The sequence below is a fragment of the Anneissia japonica genome, unplaced genomic scaffold, assembly GCF_011630105.1.
Source record: "Anneissia japonica isolate Jap-2015-1 unplaced genomic scaffold, ASM1163010v1 scaffold997_len2565447_cov190, whole genome shotgun sequence".
Taxonomy (NCBI): Eukaryota; Metazoa; Echinodermata; class Crinoidea; order Comatulida; family Comatulidae; genus Anneissia; species Anneissia japonica.
Window position 1 is genome coordinate 70585 of NW_022696369.1, and position 26202 is coordinate 96786.

Below are 26202 nucleotides of genomic sequence, written 5' to 3' on the forward strand. Positions count from 1 at the left end.
GCTATGTTGACAGTGACTGGATGCAATAGCCTACCTCTATAATACTTTCTATTTGTAATTTTTAGATTCTTCTACCTACATGTATGTTGAAGGTGGTGAAGAAGACAAAGCATGTATTCAAACACCACCAATTAACTAAAATGGAAGTATCAGCGTCGGCTTTAGCGTTCATATGAACTTCGACCCACAGCTAATGCGGGTTTTTATTCAAGAAGGATGGAATTACGATAAAAAGAAACTGATTTGGGGAAAAAATGGAACTACACAAGGATGGGAACAGGATAACGTAATGGAAGTGAACCCGTCAATGACAATGTTTGCGGTAAATGTTTAATTTATATTTGTTGTTGAAATATAATGGCTTCTGTTTATTGTTGTTCTCCGAAAAAGAAAAAAAATTGAGGGACTTTATGTGTATGCTATTATTGGTGAGAAATGTTAAATGATGACTTCCGTGTAAAATATATATAAACTGTTTTTTGTTTTTGTCGTTGTTAGATCTTATTTGAAGCAGTACTTGGACCATCAAGTTTAGGAGTAATTGCTGTTGATGACATCAACATATATCCGGATAACACATCATTGAAAGATGACAGAAAATCGAATTCCATCATTATTACCGCAACAGTGGTGCCTTTGGTTGTCATTTTTGCAATTGCCATAATTTTAGTCATATTCAGAAAGCCATGGATGAACAAGCCAAAAGATGGTCCAAGAACTACGTCCACAAAAAATTTCGACTCTGACGCTTACGCAAATTATGAGGAAGATGTATTTAAGAATGCTTATACCCCACCTTTGTAGACATGAAGATGTAAAAGCTGAAAGAGCAAATTGTACCATTTATTAAGTATTTAACTATATAGGTCTAAATATTATCTAGGTGTTATCCACGTTTTTCTCCACACTGTTGTACGGTGCAGAGGCCTGGCCTGTCTACAAAGCTGCAGCACGTAAACTTAACACCTACATGATGCGGCACTTGCGTCAAATCCTAAATGTTAAATGGTGGGATTTTGTCCCAAACAAGGATATCCTCGACCAGGCTAATCTACCAAGTATGTATGAACTCTTAATCCAAAGAAACCTGAGATGGGCTGGTCATGTCAACAGATTGGATAATAACAGACTACCTAAACAAATACTCTATTCACAACTGAAGAACGGCTCCCGCAGCATTGGTAGACCAAGACTAAGATTTAAGGATACTGTTAAGAGAAATTTGAAGGATAAGAAGATACCCGTTGGTAGCTGGCAGTTTTACAGCAGACACAAAAGCAGATGGAGATCAATGGTTCACCGGTCGTCTTCATCGGACTCGATGGACAGCTTATAATAATAATAATAATAATTACCTAATGTCAGTATCTACTGTATTATATTCAAAACATGTGAAAGAGTAAGAGGTACTGTAATGTACTCCTATTTTATTAACATGAATGTACAATTGGTGAAGGAAGCAAAGTGTAAAATAACCTTAGAAGATAGATATTTTCAACACAAATTGCTATGTTTGGTGAGTATGGCGTAGCAGTACGAGGAATATGCAAAAGTCAGTATATAAATTCATAGAACGTGTTACTGACCAGTAGCAATGTTGTAGTAAAATACGTAATTTTATGATCTTTATAATGCTGAGATGCACAGTAGAGGGAGAAAACTACCGTACTTCATATTATATGGTCCAAGAATGTTTCTGTTTTTTTTGGGGGGGGGGGGGGTGGGGTGGGGAGGATGGCGTTCTATTTACTTTTATACGGAAATTTGTTTAAAATAAGAAATTGATTAATTGAATTCAATTTAAGAATGAAAAATATAACTTTAGCTTTATAAAACATTAATCTCGAAATAGAATGAATATATATGTAATGTTTGAGGTCAATGTTGTTGCTCACATTGTGAGAAAATAGAACTTCATTGAACTTGCAATTGACATTTTTATAATTATATAATCATGACTTATTTGAACTTTATGCATGTAACTTTTGTTTTGTAAAATGAAGGTAAAGGTATGATAAATTCTGACATTACCTAAATGCAACGTTCAAAACTCATGTAAATGTTATGATAAGGTCTTGTATTTGCTGGATAATTTCCCGAACTTTTGGATTGATTGTTAAATTTACCTTTTTAGTACTGTATTTTAATATTGCAACCAAAAAAGCAATTTATGTATAGGCATTGCAAATATATATAGCATCAATAAAAATATAAATAAGTCCTAATTTTATGGTTTTGATTGACGTACCATTTACAATTTCTATGGGATCTAAATAATAGTCTATAATAATAAAATTATTATAAAATTTCAATAAAAGTATAATTTATTTTCTAGGCCTATAAACCAACAGTTTATTATCTAATTATCCATGGCCCAAGGTCTTATTGTAGAAAATATGCGTTTTGTCGTTGCATTAAATATCAGGAAATTACTCAAAACCATGTTTATCATGAATCCAGGAGTGCTGTAGGACACCTTTACTCCCCAATAGGTTTGAAATTTTAAATTTCAATGAATGAACCCTCATTTTAAAAATTACATATGGCCTGCTCATGAATCTGAAAATACCAATAACTACATTTTAATTTTTGCTACAACTTAGCCATTTAGCTACAACATGCTTCATGTACTGGATGCTTAGAAAAACTAAATAAACTGAATAGACTAGGAATGTGAGACATTATAGAGGTGGATTCAGCATTTTGTATCAGGTGCCTCATGAAATAAAGTAGTCGTGTTTATGCGCTTTCCTGCACTCTGTTGTTTTATCACGTTATTCAATTCTGTCAGATTACAAACTAACCGCATGCCTACCTCCAAGAGTATAAGACATTCATTACATATGAATGATACAGAATTATCTACAAAGAAAATGCCGAAACAAAGTTCGCTTCATTATATTAAACATGAAAGGTTTTCAAGTATAATAACACATATCGGCACAATTGGTATCTAATCATAATGTTATTGGGCTTTCTAAATCCAATAAACATGGTTTTAAAAAACTAGGATGCAGCCATTTTGAAATTACAGATAGCGGCCATGAAAATCAGATATCTGGTTTTTATAATTCCATTTCTCCTAACAACAAAAATAGCAACATATTTTCGGATAACACGTCATCGAACGATTAAACAAAACATCAACTGCTACAATTATTACGGTACTGCAAAAGTGGTGCCTTTGGTTATCATTGCCAAAATATTAATCATATTCAGAAAGCGATGGATGAACAAGCCAAAAAGTGTTCCGAAAAACAATTCGACAACTGACGTTTTCGTGAATGACTAGGAAGACACAATCATATGACAATACTTATACCTCAACTACGTAAACACGGAGAAGTAAAAAATCTTTGACATTTTTTTTAAATATTTTTAATTTATTCATTGGTAACAATTGCGATTGAATATATAAATTTAATATAATCTAAGTGTTGTCTAAAATAGCCTTAGTGGTTTATTTTAATATTTTAATCAGGAAAGGAAATTATGTATCAATATTGTATGTATATATCATCACTAAAAATATAAAGAAATCTTATTTTTATGGTTTTGATTTTACACTTAAGACACAAACTCCAATTTCGAGCAAAACAACGTTTTGAGAGAAAAAAATGGTCATGCTTCACAAAATCGTATATTTCGCAACTAAGATATTGAATTTTAAATATTTTGTTTACATATGTGTAAAGATAAAGCATTAATCAATTCAAATGCTCAATTTATTTTTCTTTTCTTAACTTTTATTAAATAATTAGCGTGAACAGTGTTCATAAAAATGATAAAAATAAACCCAGCATAGCTTGTTTACACATATCAGCGAGGTTTGAGTTTCGTCGTGAAAATGAAAATCTCATTTTTGCGCATGTACGCGCTCCGTTGTCCAGACACAAACTGTATTTTAGCCTATGTTTACAATTGTACAAGCATGCCTCGGAATATTTACGTCTAGTCCTACCCCAGCCAGGCAATATCTATCTGATCACAACGATTGCAACGCCGCACACGCGTCTTCTGATAACCCTCTGAAAGATTGTTCGTGAAGAAGAACAAATAAAATCAATTTTCTCGGTCTGTGCGCTATGGCTAATTAGTATAATTTACTAAATGATATAAGTTGCACTCTTACCAATTACCTGTATGTCAAAAATGTAGAGTTCGATTTACATAATAGTCAAACAAAAGAAGTTTAAGTTTGAGTCTCTTCGTGGTGTCGGTGATGATTTAATTAACAGTAAAATATTAGACAAAATATTTTATACAGAAAAGCAACTTCTAAATAAAAATACAATAGGCCTACTCTAAAGTCGTTTCGCTTTTAGCAGCGACTCACTTGAACGGAGTGCAATTGGTGGCTTCCCTAGCTAATAAACATAACAGCCAGATTATTAAACTCTTCTCCTCAGACGCTTCATCTTTATTTCTGACCGAGTCAAATGTACATATTGTCCATTAATTTCACACGAGAAGGTTCTATGATAATCGGCATTCAAAATGCATGCAGAAAAATATGGAAGCCACCATCCACTAGTAGAGAACGTGGTGACAGTGACACACGAATCTGAGATTGCAGCATCATTGTCTTCATCGTATGTTGAGATATTCACTGCAAGACCCATTGAGAGCACATTTCCTGTGATTAAATTAAATTATTTTGTTTGAGTGTAAATTTTAATAAAGCTGTCCTGTCCTCTCTATGATATTCACATTCTTATACGAGCTACACTATTAACTTTCAGAACTAAGAAAGAGATCGATATGAAAGGTTACTACCCGGCGTTTGCCACCCGGATTTTTGCTTTTGTCATTTTTAAGTAAAATGCGATTATATTATTTTTCTTCAAACCCGAATAAATATTGGATAAATATTTTACAATTTCCCAGCCAGGCTTCACCACATACTTTGCCAAAGCCATTCTTAAAATTTACCCAAGTTCTATTAAAATCGACAGAATTATCATGACGTTTCTGAAAAACCTGTTGTTAAAAAGTAGGATACATTTATGTGAACAGAAAACTTTTTTACAACTTAGTCGTTACAATTCTGGAAAATTATAATTCTATCGTAGTGTTTATCGTGACAAATAATTTGAACATGATATCTACCTTCCATCCTCCTCTGTCGGTGTCCATGTCGCAGTAGACATTTTCGGATGGCTCCATACTCGTCAATAATTCGCACGATGTTGACGAATTTTCGTAACGAATTGATTGACATTCTGGGTAATGTCGTAAACACAACAAAGAACATTGGACTGCACTTTTTGCTCTGGTAACAAGAACAGTTTCTCTACCGTTACAGACAGGTTTTGGCCAATTTCCATGATTTGCTAGAGTCGCAGTTCTGAGTCTTCTAGGTGATTTTCCTAACGAACAGACACGGTAGAAAATAACACAATATTATTATACAATAGGAGGAGCAATTATTCTTGTATTTTATAGGGTCAGTTAAAACGCAGTGTTTACCGAGAGTCAACTCGGAGCCTTCCACATATTACGCCTCATTAGATCCATATTGATAACAGACGTCCAAAGTATTTTGAAACAATTTTATTTTAAAAAAACTCCACCCTATTTCGCAACCTCAACTTGAAGTATTAAAACTATTAATAGTCAAAGATTATTATTTGTTTCCCTGACCATACGGCATTGAAATAATGGTTCTCGTAAGATCACCAACGTTTAAGTAATTGAATGGATAGACCATCTTTGGAAATCACAGTTGATAGACTTCAGTAATGGATTTGATAACACTGACAATAAAAAAAAAATAACAATAATAATAATAAATTAATAATAATAATAATATTATTAATAATAATAGGCATAGTAATAATAATAATAATAATAATAATAATAATAATAATAATAATAATAATAATAATTAATGTGATGATGATGATGATGATAAAAATGGCACAGAATATCAAAACTAATGTAATCTTAATAAATATCAATTAAAACTTTATATCTCTGGATAAAGCAGAAAACAAAAGAACTTACGTTATAAGCTTTCGACTATCATTGTAGTCTTGTTCACAATGACACACGATGGAAATTGCGTCATAGGGATTGTGATTGTTCTTTTGTTTTCTGCTTTATCCAGAGATATAAAGTTTTAATTGATATTTATTATTAACAACCTGGATAGATGAATCTACATCAGTCGATTAATGTTATCTTCTTATTTACAAAGTTAGACGGTAGTAATGATACCTTTCACGTAAACAAACAATAGTTATGATTACAATAATATTGTAACGCAAAACATATTTCAAATAAAAATTACATTAATTTGGTCTTCCTCTGCTCTAAAATGAATACTTGGCTAAATTATTTAGTTACTAAACTGAGGACAGGATAGACGTTCCGTCTCACAAGCATGGAATTTAAAGTATGCACAATAACTATACAGAAAACGAATACTGTGTCAGTTATTTTAAGTGGCTTTATACATAATATTATTATTTACCTTCAGGGTATTCCGTTTTAGGAATTTGTATTGTCTGTACATTTTCATTTATTTCGTCGGTTGGTTCATCACTGTTAGTACAATTTGGAACGTTAACCATGAAATCACAATATCCTTTTATGCCATTGAACGCTAGTCCAGAAACACATGTTTCTCGGTTCTCAACCAAATTGCAAGAATAATACATGGAACAATTTGCTGGATCTGTGTAATAATGAAGACCCACAGGTGAGTCATTGCAAATGAATGTTGCGCCTGGTGTTGGTGAGCACTCCACCCTATCCGGCCAATCACAGTTGTTGATCTGTTCATTAAAATATTTGGCATCACAAGATTTATGAAACATCCCTGTTTCACATTGGTAAAAACGTGTACAGTCGAGAGGGTCAGCATAATACCCTGTTTGATAATCCCAACATGAAAACGGTTCACCGCTTCCTGATAACAAGAAAAAAAATATAAAAGTATAATACATAGGCCTACTCTAAGTATTGAAATGCACGCCATCATGATTGGATCTTCTTATCTAAAATTAATTAGTGGACCTTTAGTTTAAACACAAGATGATAATTGCATGGCGCGTGAATAGAATATACCGAGCAAGTGTGACGTCAGGAATTGGTAGAAAATACCCCGGAAAATAATTATGAAAATTTGGGGATTTCTAATGCTTATTTAATCGACTTTAGAGTATACTAATAATATTAGTACAATATTAGTATTATGTAAAAATTACATTTAATTTTTTTTTTCTTGGACGGCAGCCCCCACTGGCGCATCCCCTGATACCAAGTACTTGCATCATAGTCTTCGTAGTCATGTTGTATAAAATCATATAGCACAACTTACTGTATCTTTACTACGCTTATTGTGAGACGGTAACTGCTGAATACATGACAATATTAAAAATGAGACAAATAATGAGCAATTTCTGACTTTACAACAACAAAATGATCAAACGTGATTTTGAGCAAATAATAGACTATTATTGCGCTATCTGGATTAATTAAAACAAAATAATAATGAAGATACAATTATTATTTGAAAGGCGTGAACGGGCTCACAATTAACAATGATGAAAAGATTTGTGGACTAAAAAATCAGACTATTATTATATAAACATTGTTTCCTATAATGAAATAACATTTGAACCTCTCCAGATTTTATTTTATTAAATTATCTATTTACTGATATTTTTTAACAAGGATAAAATACGAATCAGTGTAGGAATTAAGGTATAAAGGAAAGATATACAGAAAAAATACAAGTAAAACAAAACCGGTAAGCCGGCTAGTTTCTAAACCTCCCCAACCCGGCTATCCCCCGTATTTATGTAAAAATTGATAACAGTCTTCAAATTCAATTTCAGTCTCTGAGTGTCGAAATCATTTCCATCAAAATTAAAAAGCATAATTTATCGTTAGAGCACCCTGATCACGTAGTCGAGTTTATTACCAAAGTTTATCATGTATATAGTATAAAGTTCAATTTTTTTTTCTTTAATTTTTCCTTTTTGCAGAATGTAAAAATACTGTTACATTTTAATTTTTGAATAGCAAACGAATGAGATTATATTATGTAACAACGTAATCAAATCTGCACTAGTAACTAAATACTTGTATTTCGTTTACCGTAACTTAAATTGTTGTAAATTGAAATTGTATATGCCTACCTGTAATTAAACGCAAACTTGAAGCGGCGATAGCTGTGATGAACATGGATTTGCCGATCATCATTTTTATTTTATTTATAACAACCGAGCATCAACGGTAAATTCAATACGACTGGCAATTTGACATACAATGCAACAGTTTTGTATGCGAAAAACACATTAAACTTTTCATAATATAAAACGTATTTGTATTAAAATCGATGTAGATAACAATTACTTCTAAGTTAATGACAAAAAAGTCATTATATTATTTCGTTATGGGAATATTATGACAACAGCGTTCTTTTACATAAAGCATACTTGTAGACTCTAAAGGTGGATTGATCACGTCCGTTCAATACTTTTTAAAACACATGATAGAAAACATTATTACAAAATTCATTTATAGTTCTAATCATCTGTACGTAGTTTGCAACGTTTTGCATACTTGTTTTCTATCTATCTACGATATTTGATCATACCATTTTAAAATATGTTAAATCTGCATTCGGTCATCTGCAAAAGTAAGCCGATGACCGATCAGCCTGTGACGTCTGGCTGAACCAGGACTGGGTAGGCTAAATGTTAATTATAAGCGTTTCTGTCACCCTTTTCATGAATTCCGAACGAGCTGATGAAAAACATAATATTAATAATGTTTCCAATCTAACTTTAGAGCATCTAATCATCGTATGGATCTGGGCACCGGACAAACAATAGTTGTAAGCTGAAAGGACGATAAATTATCTAGAAAAAAATAAATAAAAAAACAATATATATTTTATCGAATTGAATTATTGGTAAGTATCGAATCCTCTCAGAAACGAGTATTAGACGAATCCACATGTTGGTTCGACTGATTTTAATTTATCTGGTTCATACATATAAAATAGAGTCTTAAAAGATACAGGAATTGGAAAATTATTATAAAACAAAAACACAGTAACTTAAAAAAGAAACATACCATCTATCCATATATGGTCATTTTTTTTACTTTGACATACAGTGGATTTGGGTTCAGCATCCGTCAAACCCAGTGGCGGACCGTAGGGTAAATTGCAGTGTATGCTAGGTGTTGGCATATCATGGATTTGCGATGGGCGCGCACGCCCCCATCCCCTGAAAAAAATACTCGCCCATCCCTTAGTCTATATGTGTGTATTTTCGTGGTTGTAACGATTTTTGACGGACATTTGATTACTTTTTAAAAAGCGAACGCCAGGGTTTACCTCCCCCTCCCCCTCCAACGTACGTTTTGTACGCTTGTGAAAATGTTGATAATTGTGAAGGACCCCTTATCGAATTGAATTATTGGTAAGTATCGAATCCTCTCAGAAACGAATATTAGACGAATCCACATGTTGGTTCGATTTATTTAAATTTATCTGGTTTTATATAAAATAAACTTCTACAGATGTAGGAATTGGAAAATTATTATAAAACAAAAACACAGTAACTTCAAAAAGAAACAGACCTTCTGAATATTATTTCGTTATGGGAATATCACAGATAGCAACAGCGTTCTTTTACAAGCATACTTGTTGACCTAAATGTGGATTGATCACGTCCGCGCTCAATAAATGTTTCATAGTATTATAAAAAATACATAAAAAATACCTATAAAACAAAGTCATATTCAAATACAATATATAAACAAGAACACAGTAACTTCAAAGAGAAACAGACCTTCTGAAGATTGAACGTTTCTCGAATCTATCATTTTTAAGAATCATGATGACAAAACCTCATCTATCCATATATGATCATTTGGTATACAGCAGATTTGTGTTCAGGGCATCCGTCACCAAACCACATAAATATTGAAAATGACCTACTCTAATGGCCGTTTATGTATCAAAATATATAATTTATGATTTGAAGAGTATCATAGTACGGAAATTATGTAAAATATTACTATAGAATACATGTAATATATATTCAATTAATTTTTTTTCTATTTCCCTATTAACCATGGTGTTTTGTCAGTATTTTGACCACTACTACAATACATGGAACCATTGTGTCTTGTTCATTATTTGTTTACAGAATATATCACTTCGTTATTGTTACCTAGCCTATATGATTTTTTAAAAGAAAACGTACAATTACCCAGTACGATAATTATACTATCTGGTAATGTTCTATAAAGTGATATGAATTAGGCCGTGCTAATAGTGATATGTGATGGAGAAAGCCTACTTGTCTGCCGAAATAAACAATCCTAAAAACAATATAGAAAGACAAAAGATCAATGATAAGAAACTGTGAGAAAGAACATACAGTTTACGGCTATGTCAAAGTCAATAGTCAAAAACAATTTCTGTTGTAGATGTTTCTTATCCCATTTGTACAGTCTCCTGATGAAGTCCACTGTGTGGACGAAAGCTAGAGAATAAATCGTACCATTGTTAATCTCAAAAGTGCTGCTGTCATATTGTATAACAACAGAGCATCCACGGTAAATTCGATCGACCTGCAATGCAACAGTTTTGTATACGAAAAACACATTAAACTTATAATATAAAATGTCTTTGAATATTTATTGAAATCGATGTTGATAACTTTTACTTCTAAGTTAATGACAAAAAGTCATTATATTATTTCGTTATGGGAATATCACAGATGGCAACAGCGTTCTTTTACAAGCATACTTGTTGACCATAAATGTGGATTGATCACGTCCGCGTTCAATAAATGTTCCATAGTATTATAAAAAAATACATAAAAAATACCTATAAAACAAAGTCATATTCAAATACAATATATAATCTACAATAGCTGTGACTGTAAAATGGCATATGCACGTCACATTATTGCGATAAAAACAAATACAAACTAGTTATACTAGTGAAATTTAATAACATAATTAAATGTTTATTTAAAACGAACCCATACATTATTTTTCATATGAATAATAAAAACAGATCCAAAAGCTAACAAAAAATCCAAATTCAACGCTCACTTGAGATCTATTGTAAGGGGGGGGGGGGGGGAGCCATTAACAGTATAAATCAATACCAGCGTTTCATAATTTGTAACCTAAACCAAATAGTTGGTTTTGTTACCACTTTTCTTTTATTATTATTATTATTATTATTATTATTATTATTATTATTATTATTATTATTATTATTATTATTATTATTATTATTATTATTATTATTATTATTATTATCATTATTATTATTATTATTCTTTCTTTAGGCACACAACACATGTGCCAAGGATTGCCAATAGCGAATATATATCACTGTCCTACTTGTAGGTGACAATCCCTTACACAAGACAAACATACACGATGCTTTACACAAACTAAATCTCAATATGAGATTTAAGGAGTGGAGTTGTTTATGTCGTGAGAAAAAATCCTGCAACTGGCGGAATTGAACCCAGGACCCTGGGATTGGAAGGCAAGCATCTTAACCACCAAGCTATTGAACTCCACTTGTATATATATTTTACCATTATACTTATATATTTCATCAACATAAAAAATAGAATTACATAAATATCATATTCCTAGATTCATACAGTAATCTGAATCTGCAAATCATCGTGTAGGAAATATTAATTATATTAATTAATATATACTTAATATATTTCCTCTATGGTGACAGCATAAACTACAATAAGTAGGCATACGCATGCGTCACTGACTATTATTATGATAGGAATAATAAAGTGAGATATCACACTGCAAATAGTGTTAAAATATTTTAATTATGAAAACGTTTGAATCTTGGAATAATTCAATTTTATAATCAATTGTATGGTATCAACAGTCAATCATGGTACCATGAATGATTATAAAATCTTTTTAAAGTTCCCGTCTTTTTGTAAGTTAACTTTCTTTCTTACTTATTCTATAGTTATGTTACTATACTCATCATTACGAGCAGACAAAAGAAATTCTTATCTCATACGTTTGATTTATGACAATAAATTTCTCTTCAATATTTATCTCTTGTATCTCGCCTTGTTCAACGGCTGAGGGCGTATACCATTTCTGTTCTTTTTAGTGCATCACGAACTAGTGCTGTTCAACTTGTGTAAGATCAGTTATTGGTAAGTCTCGAATCCTCTCAGAAACGAGTATTAGACGAATCCACATGTTGGTTCAAATGATTTTAATTTATCTGGTTCATACATATAAAATAAAATGATAAAAGATGCAGGAATTGGAAAATTATTATAAAACAAAAACACAGTAACTTCAAAAAGAAATATACCCTTTGAAGATTGAACGTTTCTTCGATCTACCTATCATTTTTAAGAATCATGATGAGAAAACCTCATCTATCCATATAATGGTCATTTTTTTAAGCTTAGCATACAGCGGATTTGGGTTCAGCATCCATCAAACCCAGTGGCGGACAGTAGGGTAAATTGCAGGGTATGCTAGGTGTTGGCATATCAAGGATTTGTGAGAGTCGTGCACGTCCCCCTCCCCATGAAAATATTCGCATATCCCTTAGTCTGTGTGTATTTTAGCAGTTTTTTCGTGGTTGTGACGATTTTTGACCGACATTTTATTACTTTTTAAAAAGCGTACACCAGGGTTTAACCCCTCCCCCCCCCCTCCAACGTACGTTTTGTACGCTTGTGAAAATGTTGATAATTGTGAAGGACCCCTTAATCGAATTTAATTATTGGTAATTTTCTCGAATCCTCTCTCATAACCGAGTATAAGACGAATCCACATGCGGGTTCGATTGATATTCATTTATCTGGTTCATACATATAATATAAATTATTATAAAACAAAAACAAAGTAACCTCAAAAAGAAACAGACCTCCTGAAGATTGAACGTTTCCTCGATCTATTTATCATTTTCAAGAATCATGATGAGAAAACATTATCTATCCATAAATGGTCATTTTTTTAGCTTGGCAAACAGCGGATTTGTGTTCAGCCAAACCCCATATAATCAATGTGCAATAAATTAACACGATTTGCTTTCGGAAGTCCTATATTTTGAAAATGGCCTAGTCTAATGGCCTTTTATGTATCCAAATATATGATTTATGATTTGAAGAGTATCATAGTATGTAAAATATTACTATAAAATACATGTAATATATATATTCAATTCACTTCTTCTATTTCCCTATTAACCATGGTGTTTTTGACAGTATGACCACTAGTACGATAAATGGAACCATGGTGTCCTGTTCATTATTTGTTTACAGAATATATAACTTTGTTATTGTTACCTCTCATATGGTTTTTTAAAAGAAAACTTACAATTACCAAGTACGATAACTATACTATCCTGGTACTGTTCTATAAAGTAATATGGATTAGGCCTACTTAGTGTGAATGCGAGTTTAGTTTTTATAGCTTCGATAAGTATAGGCCTACAGTAATTATGTGCCTTTATCTTTATAATTTATCGTGGGACACTTTACAAATTTTCTTTTCTGCACTATAGTCGTAGAAGGCATATTATTTTAGCGCCTTTTTATTTCCCTAACATCAGCATCATCATCATGTGCAGATCCCTACACACTTATGTGTGTATAGGCCCTACTTACTGTGCATAACTTCAAGTTTGTTTATACATTATATTTTATTATACAATTAAGAACCTCATTAATGGGACACATTTTTCCCCACGGTGTCCTACTAACTATAGTCATCACAGTGATGAATAAAAGTGTAGCCGCGTTAGTCTGTACTGTATGCCCCCTATAAAAGAAATGACAGCAGCACATTTGAGACAACAATATATGGTTTATTCTCTAGCTTTTGTCCACACAGTGGACTCCATCAGGAGACTGTACAAATGTGATAAGAAAATAATAATATAATAAAATAATATATATATATATATATATATATATATATATATATATTAGTATAATAAAAAGATAGTTAATATAAATACCGTAAGGCCTACAACAGAAATAATGGGGGAGGTCCTACAACAACAAAGTATGCAAATGTGATGGACAAAGCCTACTAAAGTCTGCCGAAATAGAACAATCCTAAAAACAACATTGAAAGAACAAAGGATCAATGAAAAGAATCTGTGGGAAAGAGAATACAGTGTAAGCCTATGTCAAAGTCAATAGCCACCCCCCCCCCCCTAGTAAAAAAAAAAAACAATTTCTGTTGTAGATGATTCTTATCCCATTTGTACAGTCTCCAGATGAGGTCCACTGTGTGGACGAAAGCAGAGTACAAACCGTAGGCCTACTATTGTTACTCTCAAAAGTGCTGCTGTAATATCGTATATGTAGGATGTAAACTAGTAAATACAATAATAATAGTAAAAATAATATCTGCCTTACTAATAGGCTACATTTTAATTGCATCAACATCACCACAATTTAATAATAATATATAGAAAATGACATTAACAGTTCCATGTATCACAAGAAATTATTTTAGCACCTGTCTTTGCATTGGTTATACTTCCAAAGTATGATATAAACACATTTAAAAAATTATTTGTCTTTATCTTATTTAGTAACTTTCATTACTCAATAGTAATTCAATATTATTTGGTACTCTGCAGATAAGAACATAAATAGGGCCTAAGTGTTCGTCACAAAATTCACAGCAACAATCATCATTACATATGTTTCTTTAACATCAGATCCACAAGAACATTGTCCATCCGGGTGGTTCAATCATTGGGAACTAAATGCATAATCAAACGCGCTATTAAAAAAATGCAACATTGAAATTCATTTCAAACTATCAAGTTTTGTTTGAAAAATAAGCCCCTATCTGTGATTTGCCCGTACACGGGTATTTGTCGCTATAATATACCTACCGTGGACTGCTTTTAAGAAAATTAAATTTCTGAATTGAAAGCTCGATCTAATGCCGTAAAACCACGAAGCCCATGGGCTTCTTTTATTTAAGTTTGGATGTGGGCTTCTTTTCGAGACCACTTTACAAAGTAAAGAGGGGGGGGGGGCTTCTTTTCAAAATGAATGCTGTAAATTTGGGGAATTAGTAATATAAAACAATAAATAGGGCCACTGTAACATCAAATTATCATAGAGTGAAACCGGCAACTGTATAAACCAATTTATTTTGTTTCTTCAAAATTCATGTACTGTATTATCTTGAAAAGAAGTCTACTCTATCTTGGAAAGTCCATGGGCTGTTTGAGACTAATTTTGCATACTGAAGAGATGACTTCTTCTCAAGATAAGCCCAACGGGCTTCAATTCGAGCTTTGACGGTACATGCAACCAACTCGAACATTGGTGTTGTGTATCATGAATCCGCTAAAATAGAGGGCGCCAAACAGTAATGGTAATATTTGCATCCATGCACGATGGATCCAGCAAAATGGTTGTTTGCATGGTTTGATGGTTGATTAACAACAGACTCGCTCGTGTGAAGGATCAGTATTCAGGATTTGGCAAGACAGGCTAGGCTAGGCCTACTTGACAATAAAATCTTGTTGATAGCAGAGGTAGGATGTCTTGGAATTGATGGCGAGAGAAAGTAGGAAGAAAGAAAGGAATATGAAAACAAAAACAAACTCAGAAAGGACGTACTATGACGACGGTTTTCGAAAACGCTCTGCATGCCTTTGCTTTCGCTCACCGTCTCGTGAGGAGGTAAGTCGATGGCCTAGCCTAGGCCCTAACTAGGCTAGGCTTACCATATGGGCTAGATCATCTAGGTAGCCGGCCTAGGCCTACTGTATCTCATACGCAATTTAGGCTAGGAAAGGACAACATATTAATGACTTATTCAAAGTGAACACACATGTATTTAGTTCCTTTAAACCAGATGAGTTGATGATCTCACTAGCAGGCTAGGACTGGTCACTGGTGTAGGCCTAGGCCAGGTTATTTACTAAGCCTAAACATGAATGAGTAGGAAAAGGGCCTTACTTACAACTAACAGTATACATAATACCGCATTTTTTTTTTCAAACGTATACATGAAAGGATTGTAAAAGCTAGGCCTAAGGCCTATGAATATACATCATACCTTTCCCCACATTTCCCCGACCAGGTGGTTACGTATAATGAGCAGTTGTTCATCCAAATATATATGTCTAGGGCTTAGGGCCTAACCCATCTTTTGCCATTGTGACTGCCCACTTAGTTGACATCATTATATTTCTTGGGAGGCATAATGAAGCAATTTTGAACTGGTTTGGCACTATTTGACATTCGTTGGACATTTGGTGTGTACATTCAACATTCATTGGGCGAACGCTACGAACACTCATTCGTTAATATGAATGCTATTTGTATGATCAGCATTCGTTTCTCATTCATTGGGTGTTCGTCTTTTACACCAGGATGTTCGTTTTTTTGCCCCAAATTTTAGCATATTTGAGTGTGTATGGGCTTCAACAAGAAATCAGTACGCATGGCAGAAGTTATCTCTATTCGCTACTATGTGACAGAGCCATTACTTTCATCTTCATCATTATTAGTACTGTACAACATACACATTATAGGCCTATTAGTACTATATAAAATAACAACTTTATTTTCAAACGGAAAAAATTGAATCTCAAAAATTGTGTTTTTCACAAGGCCATTTTGACTTGCTGTAAAAATACAGGTATATGCAGTAAGCCTACTGTAGCACTTTCACTTTGAGTCATCATCATCAGTAGGAATTCAAAGCCACTTATTTACAGTAAGAGTCACTACTTGTATTTTTTAATGACATTTTGCTATCTTTAATCAATTTATTCATAAATTTTATAAATAATAATCATACCAATTAATTTTTTTTAATGATTAGTACAGGATTAGTTAGGTCAAGTTAAAATGCATAGCTAGTCAATTCCTTAGAGATCTGAAACTCTAATTTACTGTAATGATATCCTGTCTGTAATTTATTTCTAATGGAGTGAATGAATTGGAAGATTATTGTTGGTTGTTATATTGAAAAACTGCTGGTTAATTTGCTGTCTTTCACACCTCAAAGTTTGTATATGCATTTCAAACACAAAGGCTGCGATTTACTTATATCTTTACATGGCACTGTGTTTTAGACACAAAAAGTATTCACAATTTTGTCGTACAGGCTATGATAACGTGATGCTCATGTCCCTCGGGCAGGGGCTACATTTAATGGATAGAAATTAGAATGGCAAAAACATTTTATGATTAAGGAAAGCTCTCACAGACTTAATCTAGAAATTTACAGTATTGTAAATAAATATTGAAAAAAAAAAAATTTAATAACAAACTGAAACAATGTGAAGAAACTGGAAAAAAAGAAGTCACCATCTGCCTCTGCTTTAGCATATTCTCGCACACCTACAGTACCTACAGAGGCTCAAACTTAAAAGAAACAAAGGATGACCAGTTAAATTCTCAGAAATGCTAATCAGGGCTAGAAAAGTTGAAAACGTTAATAGGAAGCAAGTTTAGTTTAACTATTTAAATAGATAAAATGCACCTTACAATACACCAAGAGAGGCACCAAGAGAAGATCGGAAATAATATTAGTGATCCTTTTGACTATTAAAGACTGCCAATAAATTTATAAGGTGTGTAAATACATGACTGCCTCTAATCCCATACAACAAACACTAAACATTTATGGCACATAACATAGAAATAACTGTAGAAACTTCTCTTTACTGTACAGTCAGTCCTAAGCTTTAGGAATTTTTTTTGTCAGGAAATAATTGCTCCGACAGATTTTATTTTATAAAGTGTCCTAATTAATAATTAATTGCCTAGTAATTATTTAAAAGTAATTGACTTTTGATTTTCCCAATCTCTTTATTTGCAATCAGGTTCTTCTAGTATCATCATCAGGTTCCCCAGGAAACTGGGTTGTACCGGGTGGAGGTCAGGAACCTGAAGAAACTCCAGGGGATGCTGCTATTCGAGAACTGAAGGAAGAGGTAAATTGACATTAAGTTTGATTTATAGTGAATTGTGGAGAAAAGTTACTGTGAATACATAAAGTATCTGTAAAGAGAATGAGATACAACATCAAGCGACTTGGGCATATCAATCTCAAGCCCCTTTCAGATAGACGTTACCGCAATATTGCGGTAAGCATGCCGGCATAGTAACCGGTCTATAACCCTTCACACAGCGCCTTTGTTGCCGCAATAATGCGATAATCTAACGCTTTTCTGTCTGAAGGGGTCCTATAGAATGTCATAATATTGGCAGTTTAAAACACAGAGGGCGAAATTTTTTGCTTACATTTTTGTCACCTGATAAAACTTTAGAGCTGTTGTTGTGTTAGTGTTTGGTTCTGTTTATGTGTGCGCTGTACGTGCATTACACAAACGTAATGTTTTTTTGGCTAGAGCAGTTTGAAAGATCATTTCAAAACTGTCTAAGGCGAAGGACATTGAAATAGAAGCTTTATTTTTGACAAAGCAAGTAACCGTTACCACAATATTGCGGCGATATTACTAGGTGCCGAGGTGGTCTAAAGTAAGCTGGCATATTGCCGTATCATCCATTTTAGACAGAAATCCATGTCGGCGTGCTCACCACAATATTGCAGTATTGAAGCTCTGTCTGAAAGTGCCTTTAGTACTAGACCTTATTATGTAGTATTAGTAGTCTTATATTGTGTCTTATATTATAATATTATAATATAATATTTGTATGTTGAGATAATAAATGATATGAAGTATGCAAAATCTTTATTAACAGCTCATCATCACTGTCATTATTACTTCATATGTGAAAGTAACTGTCATATGGGGTACACTTCCACTGGTGTTAATTAAGGATGATAATAAATATTTGAGAAAAATTTCCCCATCGGGATTCAAACTGGGGTACCTTTCGAACTGAAGACCCTTACCGTTTGGATACGCTACCAATTGAGCTATGAGGTCAAGTGTTATACCCTTGGATTTTCCTATTAGGATACGTTTTTTTTTCTCAAGGTATTTCGTAATATACATTGAATAATAATTATTATTCATTGCGTATTACACAATACTTTGAGAAACAAATGTACATTTAATACACAATGAATAATAATTATTATTCATTGAGTATTATGCAATTCCGGTACCTTGAGAAAAAAACATGTCCTGGGTTCGAATATTAATGGGGACATGCGTTTTTTCTCAAATATTTATTATCATCTACTGTACGATATTTACTTAGTAAATCATTCCTTATTCCTGAATATGAACAGTTTGAAATACAGTATCAAAATGGCTTGTATCTGACTATATATTTTACTATAATAATAATAATAATAATAATAATAATAATAATAATAATATGGTATTCTGAATTCATATAGCCGTGCTGCAGTACAGTAGGTTGCATATAATAGTATGAAATACTATCTTTTTAATAACAGATCCGCAATTAACTATTGACAGCCGGGATTTGATTCCCATTGGCAGTCCCAAGAGGTATCCAATATAATTGATAATTCTATGTTTTTTCATCATATTATTGTCACTAAGTTTTTAGTTATTATTATATTTCACAATTTTCGTAATGTATTTTATGTTTTTGCAATGGAGTATTCTGTTATTCCACAGCATAATGGAAAGTGATGTACAGGTATGGTAGGGTAGCTTCTACAAAGTACTTCACAGCTGTTCTTCCAATAACAATAACACGGCAACTACTATTCTGCAATTTTTTCGCTCCCAGCATTTCTATGGTCTTCTACATTTTTTTGTTTATTTATTCTACAGTACCTTCATTCAAACCAGTATGAAGTAAACTGGTTTCTGTTAAAAAAAAAAAAGTGATGCAATATATTTAAAAAAATGAGATGTTCTAAGATAAATTATGACATGATCATAAAGTTATATTTAGTAGAATTCAATTCACACATATTCTCAATTATTGTTTGGTTTTCCACCAAACAGCAGCAAGTCTCACTATCCAAACATACAAGTATTTCCCTATTTAAATTCTCTGCAGAGAATTTTAAAAAAGCATTAAGCATAATTATCGCTTCCTATCTACGCGTAACCAGTCGTAACCTACGCATAGGTACGTTTTGAATGTAGCCACAAACTACTACAAAGATCATTGTTATCTTAATTACCTTTGCAGTGATGTAGGCTGGATCGTCGGCCTGATAAACAATGCGTAAACAATATTGAAATATAGTTTACCAGCTTTTAACATGTGAGAAATGTTGCAATTTAATACAATGAAAAATGTTACAATTCTATTGTTTGTTATTTCCTACTTTAGATCGATAATGTTTTAAACAGTGTTTAGCTAGTCTAGCTGGACCTACGCATGCTATGTTTGAATTTCGGTGTCATTACGGCCTACATTTTCCCCTGCATAAAAAATTTCATCAGGATTAATAACCAAATAAAGTCCAGTAAATTTGCTGAACTGAAAGGAAAAACACTTAGCATTTCAAATATTATCAGACTTATTAATAGTACAGTACTTATGCACATTTGAATTTTGTATTTTGGATCTGATTTGATTTCTCTTCATTGCACTTTTAATTTAAACAAGATTCTATTCTTTGACACCACCTTGCATTTACACAAAAGGCTTGTCTCTTTGTACCCTACACCATTTCCGGTCTTGATTCTGATTTGATCTGTTCATTTTTTTTAAACATAAATATGAATACAAATCTGGTGGTCTTCTGTGTTCAAATTTTTTACATGAATCTGTATTCTCCAAAATGTAATGATGACATGTTGATTTATGGTGTTATGAACTGATTATGTTTTATTCTTGTGTAGGAATCAACCGTAAAATACCGTATGGAGTAGTGGACCGCTTACTCATATCATTGAGTTTAAACTTCTTCTGCATGCTGATATTGAGATCCTTGAAATATGAGTTTTCTGACTACTTTTCTTGCAGGCTGGCGTTATTGGTTGTGTAGGGAAACATGTTGGAGACTTTGAGTATGAAGAAGGGGGAAAGAAAAAGAGGACTTCAGTGTTCTGTTTGATGTTTGAGAAGGAGCTAGATGAGTGGTTAGATCAAACAGAATCTGGTAAAAAAACATTTTATTAATATTATTATTATTATTATTATTATTATTACTACTACTATTACAGTATTACTATTATTGTTATTATTTTTACTATTTTGTAAATATTCAAATAGTTGCTTCTGGTGTGCTTATTATAATTGTAAAACTATCCTTGATAATATACCAAGCGCTTTTGTTGATGTTAAAGCTTGCAGTAAGTTTACATCCAATTGTGCTTGGTTTATTATCGATGAGAAAGTTCAGCTATTATTATTATTACTAAAATATGTTATTATTATTATTATTATTATTATTACAGTAGTATTATTGTTGTTGTTGTTGTTGTTGTTGTTGTTGTTGTTAGTTACAGTATTATTATTATTAACTCAATTTTACTGCAGGTGCTAGTAGTACTCGCGCGAATACGTGCCCCGTTTGAATAAGCGCCCCTCTCAAATAACCGCTCCTCCTAATGTGAAAATTTCCTTAAGCGCCCTGTTTGAATAAGCGCCCTGTTTGAATAAGCGCCCCTTCTAATTTGAATAAGCTCCCCCTCAATATTATCATAAGATTTTCTTTTTAGCAAGTCAATAATCCAATCAATCCTGGGACTGTGGTTGTTGGCATGATTTGAGCTGCAGAGTGGAAACACATTCTTCTTAATAGGTCAATATTAAAATGAGGATATTTCTCTTGGACAGATGAGAGCTCTGATTCCTGGACAGATAGTATATTTCCAACTTTACTCTTTTTACATATTTGTTTATGCCTAGTCCTACTCCTCTTTTTCTTTTTCCGACCTTTAGCACATTCTCATCTGAGTTTTCAAGAAAAAATACAATGATCCTGCTATCCTGCTAATCTCAAACGGCCGATGACCAACAAGCTAACCACCACCACTAATTGCATCTGCTATTTTGCTGTTATGTAAATATTCACGCATTCTTGTCATGAGCCATGTTCTCTGGAGGATTATCTTTTCCGCCTAACCACCATTCATAATGTTCTTATATAATATTTTTTCATTCAAAAAGTGCCTCTTGACTTTAATTATTTCCCATAAGAACCCCTCGATTTTCATCTATTTCCATAAGCGCCCCCTCAATTTCCAATCAGTTTTCATAAGCGCCCCATTTAAATAAGCACCCCGTTTGAATAAGCGCCCCTCAGAAAGTGCAAAAAATATTTTAAGCGCCCGGGCGCTTATTCGTGCGAGTACGGTACCTCTTGCACTCATAACACTTCATGATCAGGATTATGATTGTCATCATCATTATCTGACATCATCCTCAAATCATGCTCAAATCATAATTTTTTAAGAAATTAAAATTTTCTTCAACAGGACGAAGACGGAAGTGGTTTAACATAAAGGACGCCCTCAGTGAACTAAAGAAATATAAACCTCGTCAATGTATGTACCTCGAGAAATCGCTAAAATCCAGGTGACTGTGAGAAAGTGACTCACAAGTAATCTATCATAGGGCCTAAAGGACAAAATAGCTGAGTCATATATTGACAGGTTTTAGGCACAAGTATACCAAGTGCTTCCAATTTTAGAAAGGGCACTTTGTCTCCTCAGATACCACACTGTTTTATGCAGTGCTGGACATTTTTGCCAACTCACTATATAGGGAAGGCTATTAGTATACCTTGATATATACAGGTGCATAGATTTGAAGTTCTTAAACATGTGGCTTTTGTATTTTCTTGACTTTGAATTTTTATTTGGTTTTTAGTCTATTTTATTAATTCCTACCTGGATGATCCAACTTTTTGCCAAGCGTCTCTCAGAATAACCCCTTGAATAGTGATGAAACTATCAGCATATTTTCTTTTGTCTTTGCAGTGAATGTTGTAGTGGGAAAAGGATTTAGAGAAAGGCTATTTAAAAGCTATTTTTTGGAAAGAAGCTAAATGTGCATTGTTTGTATATTGGTCACATGGCCATATCTCATGAGTTCGTGTGCTTCACATGTTTGTGTGCTGCACAGCTTATCAAATACATTTTACATGATTTTGTGTGCTTTTACATTAGTGTGTGCTGCACTGCCTGTGTGCTTGGCGCATGACCATATCAAATGTGTTTGTGTGCTTCACATGAGTATGTGTTGCACATATAGGATTTTTATTGCAATATTTTAGTACAGTGTATGTGGAACATGGGCACTCTCATTCTTAAACATGTGCATTTTCACGACATGTGTTTTGCACTGTTGTGTACACTTGTCGAATAGCCAGATATGATGCAATGCTTGTGTATTCTGTATTATTTTATATGGACATGAGTTGGACATGGACATGTTTGTTTTGATATTGTAAACATATGGTATTCCTGCACATGTGATATATGTACACATGTTGTGTAGATTTGGCCATGTGATTAATACACATGTTGTCTACTACCCATAACATTGGTACAGGAGCCATACATATACTGCACTGCTGTACACAATCCATGCTGATTTAATATCAACATAAATAAGGTATGCATTAGAGATAAATAAATCGTTTCAGTTTCACTAAAATAGTACAGTATTTAAATTCTATATATTCTATGATAGTTGTTAAAAAACAATAAATATGTATTATTTTGTGCTTTTAAGTAGCAATACAGTTTGTATGTAACTATATGTATTGTAACTAAATCCTACCTTTTGCTTTCTTTTCTTCTCGCAAGATGTTTTGTTGAAATTCCGTTGGGAAACCTTCAAGTCCATGCTGTTGAACAATCATTTAGTTTAGGAAATTATATTATTTTGTGATAGTAAAACTTTGATTTGAGGAAGAGATAATTAGTGAAGAGAAAAAGAAATGAAAATTCATCTCATGGAAGATACATTCTCAGTTTAAGACTGAAAGGAATATACATACCCTAGGATAAAGATACCCCACTCTTAATGGAGGTACCCCAAACCATAAATAGAAAAGTATATTCAAGGAAGTCAGAAAAAAGGGTTGTGTTTTTTTTAGGAATTTAGATAGTTAATATTTTTTCATCACTCTGGTTTTTTATTATAGTGGCCAAGAACCCTATGTAGCACAGACCTGGGGCACTTACCCTACTGTTTTGTAATATCAAGTTTTGGATGAAGCATTCCATGTTGTATGGTTTGTAAACAAAATATGATAGTAGTGTAGAGGAATTTAACTTTTCAACTGGTGAAATGAAAATATTATCGAGTAACCGATGTATTTGTAAAACACCACCACCAAATGAGTCTTGTTACACCAAAGACAAAAATTGGAAATTGCTAGTACGTACCCAGGGGAGGATCCAGTATTAACACTAAAATTCTAATATTCAATGCATATCAGTGTTATATGTCACTCACTTTTCTATTCTGAAACTGTTGTAAAAATCTTTTACTACAACTTATTTCAATATTATTCTGTAGTATAAATGGTTTTAATGCCTAAATTTAATCTATAAATGGAGATGTATGACCTTTAGAAAGCAAGAACTCCACAAGGCAAAATGGCATACATTTCCAGGTTACTAGAGTATATAATTTGAAAGCATTAATATCATATTTTAACAGAAAAAATGACAAAGTCGATGTCACAATAATACACCTACTCATGCTATATGGAACCTTGGTGAAACTAAAATTGATTAAACTAGTATTTTCATCAAAATTTAGGTGCCGACTTTTTGTGTTTTTTCCAACACAATGTACAACATACCTCATTTCGTGGTGGAGTGCCAAATCTATCTACTGTATATATTGTAGATAAAATTCAGAAATGGGTAGACATTTTATAGAAAAGATGAACATGTCAATGCTACCTTTAGACACACCATCTCTATTGGTAGTAGTTATGTACTGCAGTGAATGGTGCTTATATACTTTTGTAGTGTTGAATATCTGTTTATACTGCATACACAATAATGACAAATTTTTTTTGGCTTGTCATTTTTCTAACTTTTTCTATCAAGAGGTTTGTAACCAAAATCAATTAATTCACAAATAATAATGAAATAATGATGCAAATGAGTGAATATTTTATGAATATTAAACATGAAGGTGGTTTGTTTATCACTACGAAATAAATTATATTATAGGCTGCAGAAGCTCTTGTACTGATTTCCACATGTGCATTTGCTCAAAGGAGTTGGCATCAATGTTGGTGGGGAGAATAGGGAGAGTTCCACCCCCTCGAGGAGAAAAAATTAGTTTGGGAAAAAAATAAATAGATTAAATAGTTTTTTCATAGGATTTGTGTTTTTCTTCCGAGAGATTCTGAGTGCAGTGATGCCACAGCCATAACCACGTACATTCTTGTTGGAAACATGGCCCCAAACCTTGTCCGTCACATCGGACCCCCCACAGCATTTGTTATGTCATATCAGTTGTGGTTAATCGTTACTAAAGTACACTATTGGTGTTAATTTATACAGCATTTGTAAGTCATTTTATTCTAGTGAATTAAGAAATGAGAGTTAAATGAGAGTTAAATGAGAGAATGTACAGGGGAAATAGTGAATGACTGTACCTACTGTATGATGATTGGTAGGGGTCCCCAAGTTAGAAGAACCCACTTCCGAGACGTTTTGCTCAATAATCTTTCTAACACATTTATATTTCGCTACATCATGGAGACAATTGATATTACAGTAGTGAAAACATGCAAATATGAATTCTTGCTTGTATTACTATGGGAGACTAGGGACCCCTATATATGTGCTGTGTATTGTGTGACAAATTTGTCATTAATCAACGTTTGTAGAGTAATTATGTTATTATTATGGATGAAATAAAGTATTTCTAAAGGTTATCCAGATTTTTACTGTGTTATAATTATTTGTGGATGCGATTCTGATGATATTTTAATTAATCAGCAGGATAGAATGGTTGGTGATTACGGTTTTATGGTACGTATACGGTACAGGTACTGTATTTTGGAAATTCCTTGATGCCCGATAAAGAGTTGATGAGAAGCCCAAATATGTATTCAAATTTCATAAAAAAATGTTATTGATCGTATCCAGAATTTTTGATGAGAGGGTTGAGGTAGTACATAAATAATTGCTTTTCCTGTCTGTCCTCCCAACAAAGATGTTTTAAAATATCTTTGTTTCCCCTCAAAAAATATTATTTATTTATCTCCACTTTTACCATGTACACAGCCAGCCTCTACTTTCTCAATAAATTGTTTGTAAAAATAAAATTACCT

The 26202-nt window shown here is 32.9% G+C and overlaps 4 protein-coding genes across 5 annotated transcripts in view; 3 read left to right on the forward strand and 1 right to left on the reverse strand.

Annotated features, from left to right (window-relative positions):
- Positions 1-139, forward strand: part of LOC117102031 (MAM and LDL-receptor class A domain-containing protein 1-like) — a 23074-nt gene extending 22935 nt beyond the window's left edge. The window contains exon 9 of the mRNA XM_033242247.1: positions 66-139. Within this exon, the coding sequence (XP_033098138.1) occupies positions 66-139 (74 nt within the window). The remainder of the gene's footprint in view (positions 1-65) is intronic.
- Positions 104-2756, forward strand: LOC117102062. Of its 2 annotated transcripts, XR_004444354.1 has the most exons (3): positions 104-322; positions 499-899; positions 1351-2756. XR_004444354.1 is itself a non-coding variant. In XM_033242277.1 (2 exons), the coding sequence occupies exons 1-2, from the start codon at positions 173-175 to the stop codon at positions 802-804; spliced, it is 456 nt and encodes a 151-aa protein (XP_033098168.1). In that variant the 5' UTR covers positions 104-172; the 3' UTR covers positions 805-2756. The 2 variants fall into 2 exon arrangements, 1 of the variants encoding a protein (XP_033098168.1); XM_033242277.1 differs by having other exon boundaries at positions 499-2756.
- A 650-nt stretch (positions 2757-3406) lies between these two features.
- On the reverse strand, positions 3407-8260 carry LOC117102067. The gene is made up of 4 exons (XM_033242287.1): positions 8148-8260; positions 6476-6913; positions 5110-5369; positions 3407-4636 (listed from the first exon to the last, which is right to left on the reverse strand). The coding sequence occupies exons 1-4, from the start codon at positions 8209-8211 to the stop codon at positions 4607-4609; spliced, it is 792 nt and encodes a 263-aa protein (XP_033098178.1). The 5' UTR covers positions 8212-8260; the 3' UTR covers positions 3407-4606.
- A 7152-nt stretch (positions 8261-15412) lies between these two features.
- On the forward strand, positions 15413-25809 carry LOC117101935 (diphosphoinositol polyphosphate phosphohydrolase 1-like). Its single transcript, XM_033242047.1, has 4 exons — positions 15413-15710; positions 17867-17977; positions 20913-21048; positions 22370-25809. The coding sequence occupies exons 1-4, from the start codon at positions 15582-15584 to the stop codon at positions 22471-22473; spliced, it is 480 nt and encodes a 159-aa protein (XP_033097938.1). The 5' UTR covers positions 15413-15581; the 3' UTR covers positions 22474-25809.
- Positions 25810-26202: the final 393 nt, after the last annotated feature.